Genomic DNA, 16,539 nt, shown 5'->3' with positions numbered 1-16,539 from the left:
GCGTCTCTTTTCTTTGCTTGAAAAGCTAAAATCATGCCAGATGACATCTGAACATCCCGAGAGGGATGGAGGATGATGTAGAATTCTCTCTGTGTAACCCCAGTGCTGCTACTTGCAGACACAGGCAGGCAGGCCACTTAACCTCTCTTTCACAGAGGCACCAAAGTGTTCTGTGTGTCCACTTGTGACTGGAGTAGCAATATCCTGCCCTCGAAGCTTAGGTTTCTTCCGAGGCAGATATTCCTGACTCTGGGTCCTCTGTCCTGTTTCTCTCTCACTACAGTGACTTCAGAATCAAAGAAGGGAAGAAGAGGCAGTTCATTTTAGTAAGCCACCATTTGTGATCAAAGCATTGCAACCTAGGGCTGTGTGCAGGCTGGTGGGCCAACAATTTGTGATCAAAGCATTGCAACCATTTGTGATCAAAGCATTGCAACCTAGGGCTGTGTGCAGGCTGGTGGGCCAACAATGGAACAGCATTGTCTGGGAAAGAAAAAATATTGTATGGGGCAATTTTATGAGATTTTATTCAAAGGCTGCCTCAACTAGTAGCTTATTCCAGCAATCAAACTCCCAGGTGCCTGGCCAGACGAGAGGCTCTTAAGTGTCTTTAGATCTCACAGTTAGATGACCAGCCCCCGGACAGCCCTGGGGCAGCGCAGTGGCACATACTGCTCTCCAGGGCATGAAGGGTGACAGCAGGAACCTCTTCTTCCAGCATGGTGCAAGGGGCCACATCATCACCACATTACAGAGAGACGACTCCCAGGCCCACACAATGCTGCTGGTCCAGGGCTCTGGGTCCTTAAGTCTGGGGCCTCAGGGATCCCACCCTCTCTCAGGAGGTGCCACTGATGCTTGGAAGGTATCACTTTCATTGGGAGATTTAGTCATTCCGCTTCCTTTGGGGGGTTTTCCATAAGTCATCCTAGGAGTCTTGGGAAAACACCTACTTTGGCTTGTTATGGCTCTAACTCCCTGACTTGGTGAATTTCCTCCATTTCTATCCCCTTAAATATAAACAGACCCATCTCATATCGTTCTCTTTGGCCTCCCAAGAGGAGGTAGCTCTTCTACTCATGGCTAATCCTCACCTTTGCTCTTGATCCCCCTTTTCTTCCTGTCTTCTAGAAGTGACCTTGTTCTATTTGGTAGTCTCTCACTTACATGTGTTTTCAAAAGTGTCTTTGGGAGAGGACCTTCAAGATGGTGGAGGAGTAAGACGTGGAGATCACCTTCCTCCCCACAAATACATCAAAAATACATCTACTTGTGGAACAACTCCTACAGAACACCTACTGAACGCTGGCAGAAGACCTCAAACCTCCCAAAAGGCAAGAAACTCCCCACGTACCTGGGTAGGGCAAAAGAAAAAAGAATAAACAGAGACAAAAGAATAGGGATGGGACCTGCACCTCTGGGAGGGAGCTGTGAAGGAGGAAAGGTTTCCACACACTAGGAAGCCCCTTCACTGGCGGAGATGGGGGGTGGGGGGGGAAGCATCGGAGCCACAGAGAAGAGCGCAGAAACAGGGGTGCAGAGGGCAAAGCGGAGAGATTCCCGCACAGAGGATCGGTGCCGACCAGCACTCACCAGCCTGAGAGGCTTGTCTGCTCACCCGCCGGGGTGGGCGGGGCTGGGAGCTGAGGCTCGGGCTTCAGAGGTCAGATCCCAGAGAGAGGACTGGGGTTGGTTGCGTGAACACAGCCTGAAGGGGCTAGTGCACCACAGCTAGCTGGGAGGGAGTCCAGGAAAAAGTCTGGACCTGCCTAAGAGGCAAGAGATCATTGTTTCAGGGTGTGCGAGGAGAGGGGATTCAGAGCACCACCTAAACGAGCTCCAGAGACGGGTGTGAGCCGCGGCTATCAGCGTGGACACCAGAGATGGGCATGAGACGCTAAGGCTGCTGCTGCAGCCACCAAGAAGCCTGTGTGCAAGCACAGGTCACTGTCCACACCTCCCCTCCCAGGAGCCTGTGCAGCCCACCACTGCCAGGGTCCCGAGATCCACGGACACGGATCCCGGGAAAACACATGGCGCGCCTCAGGCTGTTGCAATGTCACGCTGGCCTCTGCTGCCGCAGGCTCACCCCACATTCCGTACCCCTCCCTCCCCCCAGCCTGAGTGAGCCAGAGCCACCTAATCAGCTGTTCCTTTAACCCCGTCCTGTCTGAGCGAAGAACAGACACCCTCAGGCAACCTACACACAGAGACGGGGCCAAATCCAAAGCTGAACCCCAGGAGATGTGTGAACAAAGAAGAGAAAGGGAATCTCTCCTAGCAGCCTCAGGAGCAGCAGATTAAATCTCCACAATCAACTTGATGTACCCTGCATCTGTGGAATACCTGAATAGACAACGAATCATCCCAAAATTGAGGCAGTGGACTTCGGGAGCAACTGTAGACTTGGGGTTTGCTTTCTGCATCTAATTTGTTTGTAGTTTTATGTTTATCTTAGTTTAGTATTTAGAGCTTATTATCATTGGTACATTTGTTTATTGATTTGGTTGCTGTCTTCCTTTTTTAAAATATATATATATATTTTTTTCTTTTTCCTTTTTGTGAGTGTGTCTGCTTTTGTGTGATTTTGTCTGTATAAGTTTGCTTTTACCATGTTTCCTAGGGTTCTGTCTGTCCTTTTATTTTTTTAATATGGTTTTTAGTGCTTGTTATCATTGGTGGCTTTGTTTATTGGCTTGGTTGCTCTCTTTTATTAAATTATTTTAATATTTTTTTTTATTTTATTATTTTTTTCTTTCTTTCATTTTTTCTTCTTTTCTCCCTTTTCTTCTGAGCCACGTGGCTGCCAGGGTCTTGGTGTTCTGGTCGGGTGTCAGGCCTGAGCCTCTGAGGTGGGAGAGCCAAGTTCAGGACATTGGTCCACCAGAGACCTCCCAGCCCCTCATAATATCAATCAGCAAGAGCACTCCAAGAGATCTCCATCTCAACACAAAGACCCAGCTCCACTCAACGACCAGCAAGCTTCAGTGCTGGACACACCATGCCAAACAACTAGCAAGACAGGAACACAACCCCACCCATTAGCAGAGAGGCTGCCTAAAATCATAGTAAGTTTACAGACACCCCAAAACACACCATTGCATATGGTCCTGCCACCAGAAAGACAAAATCCAGCCTCATCCACCAGAACACAGGCACCAATCCCCTCCACCAGGAAGCCTACACAACCCACTGAACCAACCTTACCCACTGGAGGCAGACACCAAAAACAACGGGACTATGAACCTGCAGCCTGCGAAAAGGAGACCCCAAACACAGTAAGTTAAGCAAAATGAGAAGACAGAGAAGTATGCAGTAGATGAAGGAGCAAGGTAAAAACCCACCAGACCAAACAAATGAAGGAGAAATAGGCAGTCTACCTGAAAAAGAATTCAGAGTAATGATAGTAAAGATGATCCGAAATCTTGGAAATAGAATGGCGAAAATACAAGAAACGTTTAACAAGGATCTAGAAGGACTAAAGAGCAAACAAACAATGATGAACAACACAATAAATGAAATTAAACATTCTCTAGAAGGAATCAATAGCAGAATAACTGAGGGAGAAGCACGGATAAGTGACCTGGAAGATAAAATAGTGGAAATAACTGCCACAGATCAGAATAAAGAAAAAAGAATGAAAACAATTGAAGACAATCTCAGAGACCACTGGGACAACATTAAACACACCAACATTCAAATTATAGGGGTCCCAGAAGAAGAAGAGAAAAGGAAAGGGACTGAGAAAATATTTGAAGAGATTATAGTTGAAAACTTCCCTAATATGGAAAAGGAGATAGTCAATCACATCCAGGAAGCACAGAGAGTCCCATACAGGATAAATCCAAGGAGAAGCACGCCAAGACACATATTAATCAAATTATCAAAAATTAAATACAAAGAAAAAATATTAAAAGCAGCAAGGGAAAAACAACAAATAACATACAAGGGAATCCCCATAAGGTTGACAGCTGATCTTTCAGCAGAAACTCTGCAAGCCAGAAGGGAGTTGCAGGACATATTTATACTGATGAAAGGGAAAAACCTACAACCAAGATTACTCTACCCAGCAAGGATCTCATTTAGATTTGACGGAGAAATTAAAACCTTTGCAGACAAACAAAAGCTAACAGAATTCAGCACCACCAAACCAGCTTTAAAACAAATGCTAAAGGAACTTCTCTAGGCAGGAAACACAAGAGAAGGAGAAGACCTACAATAACAACCCCAGAACAATCAAGAAAATGGTAATAGGAACATACATATCGATAATTACCTTATATGTAAATGGATTAAATGCTCCCACCAAAAGACATAGACTGGCTGAATGGATACAAAAACAAGACCCATATATATGCTGTCTACAAGAGACCCACTTCAGACCTAGGGACACATACGAACTGAAAGTGAGGGGATGGAAAAAGATATTCCATGCAAATGGAAATCAAAAGAAAGTTGGAATAACAATTCTCACCTCAGACAAAATAGGCTTTAAAATAAGGACTATTACAAGAGACAAAGAAGGACACTACATAGTGATCAAGGGATCAATCTAAGAAGAAGATATGACAATTGTAAATATTTATGCACCCAACATAGGAGCACCTCAATACATAAGGCAAACACTAATAGCTATAATAAGGGAAATGGACAGTAACAGAATCATAGTAGGGGACTTTAACACCCTACTTTCACCAATGGACAGATCATCCAATATGAAAGTAAATAAGGAAACACAAGCTTTAAATGATACATTAAACAAGATGGACTTAATCGATATTTATAGGACATTCCATCCAAAAACAGCAGATTACACTTTCTTCTCAAGTGCTCATGGAACAGTCTCCAGGATAGATCATCTCTTGGGTCACAAATCAAGCCTTGGTAAATTTAACGAAATTGAAATCATATCAAGTATCTTTTCTGACCACAATGCTATAAGACTAGATATCAGTTACAGGAAAAAAACTGTAAAGAATACAAACACATGGAGGCTAAAGAATACACTACTAAATAACCAAGAGATCACTGAAGAAATCAAAGAGGGAATCACAAAATACCTAGAAACAAATGACAATGAAAACACGACGACCCAAAACCTATGGGATGCAGCAAAAGCAGTTCTAAGGGAAGTTTATAGCAATACAATCCTACCTCAAGAAACAAGAAACATCTCAAATAAACAACCTAACCTTATACCTAAAGCAATTAGAGAAAGAAGAACCAAAAAAACCCACAGTTATCAGAAGGAAAGAAATCGTTAAGATCAGATCAGAAATAAATGAAAACAAAATGAGGGAAACAATAGCAAAGGTCAATAAACTAAAAACTGGTTCTCTGAGAAGATAAACAAAATTGGTAAACCATTAGCCAGACTCATCAAGAAAAAAAGGGAAAAGATTCAAATCAATAGAATTAGAAATGAAAAAGGAGAAGTAACAACTGACACTGCAGAAATACAAAGGATCATGAGAGATTACTACAGGCAACTGTATGCTGATAAAATGGAAAACCTGGAAGTAATGGACAAATTCTTAGAAAAGCACAACCTTCCGAGACTGAACCAGGAAGAAATAGACAGACCAATCACAAGCACTGAAATTGAAACTGTGATTAAAAATCTTCCAACAAACAAAAGCCCAGAACCAGATGGCTTCACAGACGAATTTTATCAAACATTTAGAGAAGAGCTAACCCATATCCTTCTCAAACTCTTCCAAAATATAGCAGAGGGAGGAACACTCCCAAACTCATTCTACGAGGCCACAATCACCCTGATACCAAAACCAGACAAGGATGTCACAAGGAAAGAAAACTACAGGCCAATATCACTGATGAACATAGATGCAAAAATCCTCAACAAAATACTAGCAAACGGAATCCAACAGCACATTAAAAGGATCATACACCATGATCAAGCGGGGTTTATTCCAGGAATGCAGGGATTCTTCAATATATGCAAATCAATCAATGTGGTACACCACATTAACAATTTGAAGGATAAAAACCATATGATCAATAGATGCAGAAAAACCTTTCGACAAAATTTAACACCCATTTACGATAAAAACTCCAGAAAGCAGGCATAGGGAGAACTCATCTCAACATAATAAAGGCCATATATGACAAACCCACAGCCAGTATCTTTCTCAATAGTGAAAAACTGAAACCATTTCCACTAAGATCAGGAACAAGACAAGGTTGCCCACTCTCACCACTGTTATTCAACATAGTTTTGGAAGATATAGCCACGGCAATCAGAGAAGAAAAAGAAATAAATGGAATCCAAATCAGAAAAGAAGAAGTAAAACTGTCACTGTTTGCAAATGACATGATACTATACATAGAGAATCCTAAAGATGCTACCAGAAAACTACTAGAGCTAATCAGTGAATTTGGTAAAGTAGCAGATACAAAATTAATGCACAGAAGTCTCTTGCATTCCTATACACTAATGATGAAAAATCTGAAAGAGAAATTAGGTAAACACTTCCATTTACCATTGCAACAAAAAGGATAAAATACCTAGGAATAAACCTACCTAAGGAGACAAAAGACTTGTATACAGAAAACTATAATACACTGATGAAAGAAATTAAAGATGATACAAACAGATGGAGAGATATACCATGTTCTTGGATTGGAAGAATCAACATTGTGAAAGTGACTATACTACCCAAAGCAATCTGCAGATTAAGTGCAATCCCTATCAAATTACCAATGGCATTTTTCACAGAACTAGAACAAAAAATTTCACAATTTGTATGGAAACACAAAAGACCCTGAATAGCCAAAGCAATCTTAACAAAGAAAAACGGAGCTGGAGGAATCAGGCTCCTGGACTTCAGACTTTACTACAAAGCTACAGTAATTAAGACAGTATGATACTGGCACAAAAACAGAAATATAGATCAATGGAACAGGATAGAAAGCCCAGAGGTAAACCCACACAAATATGGTCACCTTATCTTTGATAAAGGAGGCAGGAATATACAGTGGAGAAAAGACAGCCTCTTCAATAAGCGGTGCTGGGAAAACTGGACAGCAACATGTAAAAGAATGAAATTAGAACACTCCCTAACACCATACACAAAAATAAACTCAAAATGGATTAAAGCCCTAAATGTAAGGCCAGACACTATAAATCTCTTAGAGGAAAACATAGGCAGAACACTCCATGACATAAATCACAGCAAGATCCTTTTTGACCCACCTCCTAGAGAAATGGAAATAAAAAGAATAATAAATAAATGGGGCCTAATGAAACTTAAAAGTTTTTGCACAGCAAAGGAAACCATAAGACAAAAAGACAACCCTCAGAGTGGGAGAAAATATTTGCAAACGAAGCAACTGGCAAAGGATTAATCTCCAAAATTTACAAGCAGCTCATGCAGCTCAATATGCAAAAAAGGAAACAACCCAATCCAAAAATGGGCAAAAGACCTAAGTAGACATTTCTCCAGAGAAGATATACAGATTGCCAACAAGCACATGAAAGGGTGCTCAACATCATTAATCATTAGAGAAATGCAAATCAAAACTACAATGAGGTATCACCTCACACCAGTCAGAATGGCCATCATCAAAAAATCTACAAACAATAAATGCTGGAGAGGGTGTGGAGAAAAGGGAACCCTCTCTCACTGTTGGTGGGAATGTAAATTGATACAGCCACCATGGAGAACAGTATGGAGCTTCCTTAAAAAACTAAAAATAGAACTACCATACGACCCAGCAATCCCACTACTGGGCCTATTCCCTGAGAAAACCATAATTTAAAAAGAGTCATGTACCACAATGTTCATTGCAGCTCTATTTACAATAGCCAGGACATGGAAGCAACCTAAGTGTCCACTGACAGATGAATAGATAAAGAAGATGTGGCACATATATATAATAGAATATTACTCAGCCATTAAAAGGGACAAAATTGAGTTATTTGTAGTGAGGTGGATGGACCTAGAGGCTGTCATTCAGAGTGAAGTAGGTCAGAAAGCGAGAGAATGGCATGGACATATATACACTACCAAATGTAAAATAGATAGCTAGTGGGAAGCAACCACATAGCACAGGGAGATCAGCTCGGTGCTTTGTGTCCACCTAGTGGGATGGGATAGGGAGGGTGGGAGGGAGATGCAAGAGGGAGGAGATATGGGGACATGTGTATATTTATAGCTGATTGACTTTGTTATAAAGCAGAAACTAACACACCACTGTAAAGCAATTATACTCCAATAAAGATGTGAAAAAAAAGAAAAAAGTGTCCTCTTTCACTGCCCCATTCCTTATTGTTGTCTTTCCTTCTGTGCGTGTTTCTGAGAAGCAGCCCACTGTGATCGGAGCCTGAGCTCTGGAGTCACACAGAACTGGATGCAGACCTGCCTGTGGCCTGTCCTTACTGTGTAACTCTGAAAAAATTACGTCACTTTTCTGTGCCTCCGTTTCTTTATAAATGGCGTTCGAAGAGTACTTACCTTATGTGGAGGTTGTTGAGAATAAATCTCAGTGTCAGAATCTTTGAAGCCTGAGAAGTAGTAGGCAAATCTCAGGGTAGATAGAAGTTCACCAGGTAATCAAGTTGGAGTGGGGCTTGGAGAAAAGAAGAGAATACACAAGAATTCCATCCAGGAAAACAGAAACAAAGACAAAAAAACCCTGAAGGGCCAGAGGCCTGCATGGGGGCAAGAAAGTTGGCAAGTGAATTCTGCGCGTAGAGTTCTGTCTGTGAAGGGAGGTGGGGAGCTCAGGCTGCTGAAGGAAGAGGGATTAGGAGAAGCGAAGACTGATGACAATAATGAGAGTTTCCCGTCACCCCTCCTGACAACTTACAACATAATCCCAACCTGGCTGACCTAAAGGAGACTTCTTCATCTTCCATCTAAAGCACCAAGTTGAGACCTTGATGGCATATTGTTATTTGGGACCCCAAGGGCATTACAGTAGATATGAGGATGATGGCTTTTCCGTCCTGATTTTAGTTGAACACAGTCTGCCCCCTACTGATCATTCTGGACGTTTTCAACCTGAATGGGTTTACTTGATATTAAGTGTTGCCCTTGCCTTTTTCCTCCTGAAAAAAAAGAATAAAGTTTGTTAACCTGCGTATCACTTAAGACTGTTATGTTGAGTATATTTTAAGTGTCTCAGAAGTGACCCTTCTGGCATTAAAAGCTGTACAAAGTAGTTTGGCTGGGCCAAGAGTAGTTATTTATTTTAAATATTTATTTATTTTTGTCTGCGTTGGGTCTTCGTTGCTGCGCGCGGGCTTTCTCTAGTTTCAGCGAGCGGGGGCTACTCTTTGTTGCGTTGCGCGGGCTTCTCGTTGCAGTGGCTTCTCTTGTTGCGGAGCACAGGCTCTAGGCGTGCAGGCTCAGTAGTTGTGGCTCTCGGGCTCTAGAGCACAGGCTCAGTAGTTATGGAGCATGGGCTTAGTTGCTCCCCGGCATGTGGAATCTTTCCGGACCAGGGCTCGAACCTGTGTCCCCTGCATTGGCACGCGGATTCTTTTTTTTTTTTTTCTTGTGGTACACGGGCCACTGTTGTGGCCTCTCCCGTTGCGGAGCACAGGCTCCGAACGTGCAGGCTCAGCGGCCATGGCTCACGGGCCCAGCCGCTCCGCGGCATGTGGGATCCTCCCGGACCGGGGCACGAACCTGTGTCCCCTGCATCTCAACCACTGCGCCACCAGGGAAGTCCTGGCACACGGATTCTTAACCACTGCACCACCAGGGAAGCCCCAAGAGTAGTTTAAACAGAGCCCAGATGATGTATATAAGCCCAGATGATGTATATAAAGGCCTGCAACTCCTGGAGCTTGTAATTTGGCAAGACTTGTAGTTATGGAGAACATCTCAATACAAAGATTCAATGAGAAAAAAGACGTGTGTATAATTAAGGAAAATAGCTACATCATTTGAAAGTAGAGTGCATTTGGAGAGTGTACTTTCAATGGGAAGAGGAAAGGAAAGCAGGGAGGAGGACTCCAGGGAGTTGCAAATTAAGTTCTGAGCTCTGGCCAGGCACAGTGGGAGGGTATTGGGGGCACTGTCTTACTGTGTTCTATTGTGCAAATAAAATTTTATTGCATCTTTTTCCACAGTAATAAAATCAATTAAAGATTAAATATCAGCTAAATAATTCATAGTAGATGAGATTATATGACTTCTTGATGTTAAAATGTGCCACAAATGTTACACAGGAGAAAGATTGGGTAAACACTGCTTACGCAGAAGTACTTTATTTCATTTATGTATGTTCCCAGAAGCTCTGAAGTAATGGCACATGTAGCAGTAGAGAGAGTAATATATTGCATCCGGACAGGCAGCTCTTGTTTTTACAAAAGCTCAAGCTTTTTCTGAAGAAGCTCCTCGATTTTAAAATGATCTTGAAGTTGTAGTTATAGTTTATCATGAGAATTTTGATGGAGATACCTGCCAAAACTCTTTTTATTTTAATGATTTATCTGAACTTTGAAAGTAATAATGGGTTACTTCTGAATAGCTATGAAAATTAAACCTCTTACATATTCTGTATTTAAAGAAAATGTGATGAAGCCAGCCTTGAGCCTATGCAATTGCCACATCTCAAATTACGTGGCTGAGTTTCCCATGTTATGCCTTTGATGTGGCTCTAAGGCAGGGCTCATCAAACTTTTCTGTAAAGGGCCTGCTAGTAAATATTTTAAACTTGGAGGCTGTATAGTCTCTGTTGCAACCACTTAACTCTACCACTGTAGCAAGAACACTGCCATAAACAATAATTAAACAAATGGATGTGGCTGTGTTCTAATAAAACGTTATTTACAAAAACAAATGAGGGCCAGATTTGGCCTGGGGGCCATAGTGTGTCTTTCTCTGCTCTAAAGTTGAGTCACCTGTAGGCACAAATTTGGTGAACAGTGAGGATGTCAGCTTTGAGAATGGCTAGTAGAGATATTCACATCACATCAGTATATATATATATATATTTTTTTTTAATTTATTTATTTCTTTTCTTTTTTTTTTTTTTTTGCGGTACGCGGGCCTCTCACTGTTGTGGCCTCTCCCGTTGCGGAGCACAGGCTCCGGACGCGCAGGCTCAGCGGCCATGGCTCACGGGCCTAGCCGCTCTGCGGCATGTGGGATCTTCCCGGACCGGGGCACGAACCCGTGTCCCCTGCTTCGGCAGGCGGACTCTCAACCACTGCGCCACCAGGGAAGCCTATCAGTATATATTTTTAAAACATTTTGATAGTAACAGTAGCAAGTTTAAAGTCTTTAACCAATTAATTTCTTAGCACTTACTATTTTTAGGATTATATTTGTAGGAGACAGGTATCTCCCTCAAGGACCTAAATCTGTATATATTTAGGCCCAAAGGTGAAAAATCTAGTCTATTGGGGAAAAAAGTGTAAAAATAAATTTGACTTTAGATTTTGTGTGAATGAGGTTTTGTTCATGGACTGCTTTTAGAGATGAGATAATTGAATCATTCCTGCCAGGACTCCTCTACTTTATAATTAAACGTTTCCCAAATAAATCACAATTTTTCATCCATTTCCAGATTTTCCCATAAATATTTACACCAGAGTGCATAGGCTATACATGAGAATGAGAGCGAACTTTAGTTACAATTTTTGAAGAACTTGTTATTTGAAATACCTTTCTTTAAATGGCACATTTAACTGGTTCTCTTTAGAGTGGGCCAAAACTCAAGGCCAGCTAAAAATATAATAACCAAGTAAATGTGGGAGATTCCAGATACCCAAAGGTTGACATTTACATTTACATACATTATATGAACTCCTTGCATCGTGCACTGGTAAGAGAAAGGTATAATTTTCAAGTTGCCTAATATGGGGCAAATCAGAATCAACTGATTTTTATAAATCACTCTGAGTATCCTTTCATTGCAGTCATTGTCTTTACAACCTAGACAGTTTTGTAGTCGTTTGTTTCTTTGCTTTTTAAGAGGAATATATATATGTTCATACTCTTAGTCAGGACTTTAGCTATCCATAGCCAGAGGTTGAAAATCTATTATATTTTCATATTCCCTCAATGGGAAATGTATTTAACTACGATTATTCTTGTCACACGTAAGTTTTATCTGAAGTTCTCCCCATCTCCGTGAGTGGAGGGGGAACCTGAGTGGACACTCTCCCCTGCATGTTTCCAAGTTACAGGCTTGAAGTACACTTCCTGCACAGCCACATTGCTCCCCAACATTCTGAGTTTTACCCCCAGGTTACACAATCGCCAGGGAAGAAATAGGGAGAGTGTTATTGATCTCTAGAAAAAAAGAGCATGTTACTCTGTTAAAAGTCCTGCTAACTTCTTTGTACCTTGAAGACTCAAATAAGAAAACTGTTGTTTTAAAAAAACAAAACACACAGAAATGAGAGATTTCTATTACTGCTATAGTTGCCATAAAATGAAATCAGTTTCAAATTATGTTTCTGTCCCTCTGATCTATAGAGAGTTTGAAAATCTGTTAAATGGTTGACCTGGTATTACCTGATTTCTATTCATGAGTTAGAGTATGTTTATTAATGATATTTATTTATGATATTTATTAAATTTGGGAAAGCTGGCACATGTCATTCGCACCCAAGAAAGAAGAGTCTTTTCTTTGTCTTGCATAGTGGTATGTCATTATTTTTCACCATACGTGAGCATCTAAATCAGCCATCACTTAAAACCTTGGTCTTCTTGCTCCTTTTTGAGAAGGTTCACCAGTGCTTTTCTTTATTTGTTACAAAGATTATTCCCAAAAGAAACTGCATAAAATTGTGAATACTTTATCCAGCAAATGAGAATTTAGAGAACAAGTTTCTTATTTGTAGTGAGTTGTTTAAAAATGAGAATAGAGTTGATTTTGCTCTCATAAAAATATGTATATCAAGGTGAATTTCTGGTGCTTCCTGCCACTTGCCTGTACCCAGTCACTTTCAGCAGTAACAAACATGAGGATGGGCATTTCCCACCATGCACTGATAAAGTGTAAATTGACAATTCATTTAAAAACTGTTATTTGGACCAGATTCACTGCCTATTCAAAAAAATGTGTCAGGGTGAGGGAATGAGAGTAACAAAAAATAATGATTGCAGGGATTTTATTAAAGATATTTCATTGTGTATAATGCTTTCTGAAGCAGAAGTGTAAAAGACAAAATCCATTATTCATGCTTTTCATGTTCATACAGATATGACAGTATAATGAAAATTGGTCTTCTGCAATGAGCATAGCTTTGAGCCCCTCAGTCATAAATGTTTTCTAGGACCAGGGGATTTATATGCAAAAATCATCTTCACAAAGCAAACTTTGTCTGAAAAATAAGGCTTTTGTTTTTAGGACAGCCTTGCTATATTGCCAAGGGCATTGTCTTATTTATTGACATATATATCAGATACATGTTAGGAAACAATTATGAAATGACCCTAATCCTCCATACGTGTTTTAATCAGTTTATGTTTATTCATTTTAAAATTAAATCGAGAAAACCTCTTCTCTTTCAGTGAATCAAGAGCAATCATTTAGGGCTAAGCAATGAGAAATGTGGAAAGTTAGGTACTCAGCTAGTTAGACTTTAAAATCTGTGAATTCAGCATGGGCGAATATAAACTCAGTGAACTGTTGAATTAGCACTCTGTGTTTTTATTTAATTATGTTTATGAAACAGTATAAAATATCAGTTGATAGGTTAGCTCCACTTCAATTGATCCATTGTTTTGAAGTAGCTATTGTCTGGTAGATCACTCTATGCCAGGTGATACATTTCTGATAACAGCCTGTAGTGAAGAGATTTCATCTTCCCGTGGGAAACGTTATCAAAGCAATTTTTCTCGTGTGCCTTAGGCATTTTGGTATTGTTCAACTCTAATGCTTTAGGAAAATCCTAGACACTACAAAAGCATCAGAGAAAATCAAGAGAAGTAGGTAAAACTGGTAAGTTGAGTCAGATTATCATTAGTTACTTTCAGGATCTAAACAAAAAATATTGTTTAAATGTTTTAAAACCATTTTAAAGTCATCATAGTTGACCTTTCAGACCCCAAACTGTTTGACATCAACAGAATATGTATGTGTGCACACACTTGCTCTCTTTTTCTCTCTCCCTCAGTTGCAAAATATGCGTCTCATTTTGGCTAATTTATCTCTACATGAATGGCCCATAAGAGAGTAGTCCTCTTTCTCCATGGTTTCAAGTAGATCATCATTAGGGCTAGTCCTGGCATTTAAGCCCCAGAGAAGTTCAAGTTTACTCTGGGAGAAATTCAGATTAAATAAGAGTAAAAATATCAGTAAGAGAGACACCATTTCTAAGCAACAGAAATTCCATGTTACAGTAAACCAGGTGGCCAGAAGATAAATCAGTACCAGAGAAAGATGATCTTTTCACATGGGCCAAGAAGCAGCTCCCTTGAAGTTGACCAAAATGAGGATGGCCAGCTTACCATTACTTTTGCCAATTATTTTTTTCTAATGACTGTAGATGGATAATGGTTAAAATTGAGAGCTTGTTTGTGTAGGACCCATCAGAAATGCCAACATATTATGATTCTTATTTTAATATCTCATTGGGCATATTCCAGGAGAAGGATGCCATATCTCCATCCACTCATAGTCAGAGAAGTGGTCTAGTTGGACCTGCACTGCTACCCAAAAGATTTTCCTAAAGTACAAATCCAAGTAATACTTTTCTTTGCTTAAAACCTGTTGACTGAAAAAAAATGCACAACCTAAACGTTGAGAATTATGTAATAAAACATAATTCTCAAATCGTCAAATAAATGACGGACAAAACTGAGTCCTTAAGCTGGGGACAGAGCATCTCCAATCACTCTGAGAGATTGCTCCGAAGAGACAAAGGGGGAGCCAGAATATGTAGGGTTTTTTGCAACAAACACCAGGTAGTCGGAACATCAAAAGATTCCTGTTAATGAAGGAAAACCAGATACCTCAAGTTAAGGAATTTAGCTCTTTTCTGTATATGGGAAGATGCAAGAGTCTGGGCTCCCAGGAATCGTTCCTTCGATATGCACCTCAACTATCTGGGGCCAGTATCCTGTGCTTTCTCATCCTGAGTCTCCTCAGGGTGCACTGTCAGGGGTGGCTGCAGCAGCTGACTGCTAGATGGGGGGCATCCTGTTTCCATCCTGAGTTTTCCCAGGGCTCACTCTAGGGGAGGCTGTAATGTGATGGCTTGATGGCTACAACATCCTTTGTTTACTGATATGGCAGGCAATATTTTTCATTCACCAAATCCTATGGCAGTTTCTCCCATAGCTTCAAATTCCTTGGCTTCTTACAAAACACGCTTTATGATTTGGCCTTAGTCCTGGTGTTGATCACATTTTCCACAGTCACTGGTGTCCTGTGTTTCTCTCCCAGGACTCAGTAAACTCTCAAAAGTATAGAACTATCTCTTACTCACATTAGTGTTCCCAGTGCTGGGCCCATAGAGAGCCTTAAAATTATTGGATGAATGGTTGAATAGATGAATGGAAAAGCTGCGTTGCTGCGAAGTCCTAACTAACATGCCTGTGTCTTCTCCTTCCCAGGACTTTGGCGTCATGTTCCTGCATCATCTTGTATCTATTTTTTTGATTACCTTTTCATATGTCAACAACATGGCCCGAGTAGGGACCCTAGTCCTCTGTCTCCATGATTCAGCCGACGCTCTTCTAGAGGTAAAAGTTTTCTTTCTTCTGTAAGAAGACAAAATCTGGAATTCAGGATATCCCCCAGATCATCAGTTTTTCTAGGGTCTGATAGATGGTGCTGGGAGAAGTTAGTACATGACTGCTTTGAAACTGCGGAGTGTTTCTTTGTAGGTTAAATTGGTGAAAGTGAGACTTTAGTATATAAAGTGGTGTGCAAAAAACGTTCACCAAGTTAGCATTCTTTATTAATAGAATAATAAAAACCTTAACCCTTCCACACCTAAGAAATGAGTGTTTTACAATAGGAAAATTACTATTTGAATAGGTTTTGTTTCTAGTGTTACAGGTTTCACACTGATTTATCTGGGAAGCGTATATAGCTCAGTTTAGTTAGTAATAGTACATCCTGATGAAATTAATGAGTAGTCATAGTTTTTATTACCAATATACATATTATCCTAGTATTTTTATAGTGAAAGTATATATGAATTACAAATTTTATATAAAAACTATGTTTTCTGTGCATGTAAGTATTAAGAATATCTGAGGAAATATTGGTTGCACTTTGATTAAGTTTCTAAACCATTATCACTTAAAATTACTAAAGTAGCAAAAAAAAAGAAAAAGAAAAATGCTTCTAGCATATTTCAAAAGATAAAATCCCAAGTAAAATTTTGATGCGGTATTTACTCTTAATCATGGCCTCCATGAAGAGACATACTCAATAAGGTTATATAACTATCGTGTTTTTCATTTTAGTCCTAAGAAATTTATATACCTGGTCAAAAATGAACTTACCAGAGTACAAATTCCATGTAGAAATGGATCTTAGAATCGGTATGTTTATTTTTTATTCCTGTTGGCTCACAGTTCTGCCCCTTTGAAGCATGTGCTA

The 16,539-nt window shown here is 40.3% G+C and overlaps 1 protein-coding gene across 3 annotated transcripts in view; it reads left to right on the top strand.

Annotated features, from left to right (window-relative positions):
- CERS6 (ceramide synthase 6) overlaps positions 1-16,539 on the top strand; it is a 319,680-nt gene that overhangs the window by 248,743 nt on the left and 54,398 nt on the right. For all 3 annotated transcript variants that reach the window (XM_027129224.1, XM_027129223.1, XM_027129225.1), the window contains exon 7: positions 15,543-15,671. In XM_027129224.1, the coding sequence (XP_026985025.1) occupies positions 15,543-15,671 (129 nt within the window). The remainder of the gene's footprint in view (positions 1-15,542; positions 15,672-16,539) is intronic.

Source organism: Aethalodelphis obliquidens, unplaced genomic scaffold (assembly GCF_003676395.1).
Source record: "Aethalodelphis obliquidens isolate GAN/ISIS:26980383/991018 unplaced genomic scaffold, ASM367639v1 scaffold2, whole genome shotgun sequence".
Classification (NCBI taxonomy): Eukaryota; Metazoa; Chordata; class Mammalia; order Artiodactyla; family Delphinidae; genus Aethalodelphis; species Aethalodelphis obliquidens.
The sequence above is the reverse complement of the archived record's forward strand: the minus strand, read 5'-3'. Positions and strand labels throughout refer to the sequence as shown.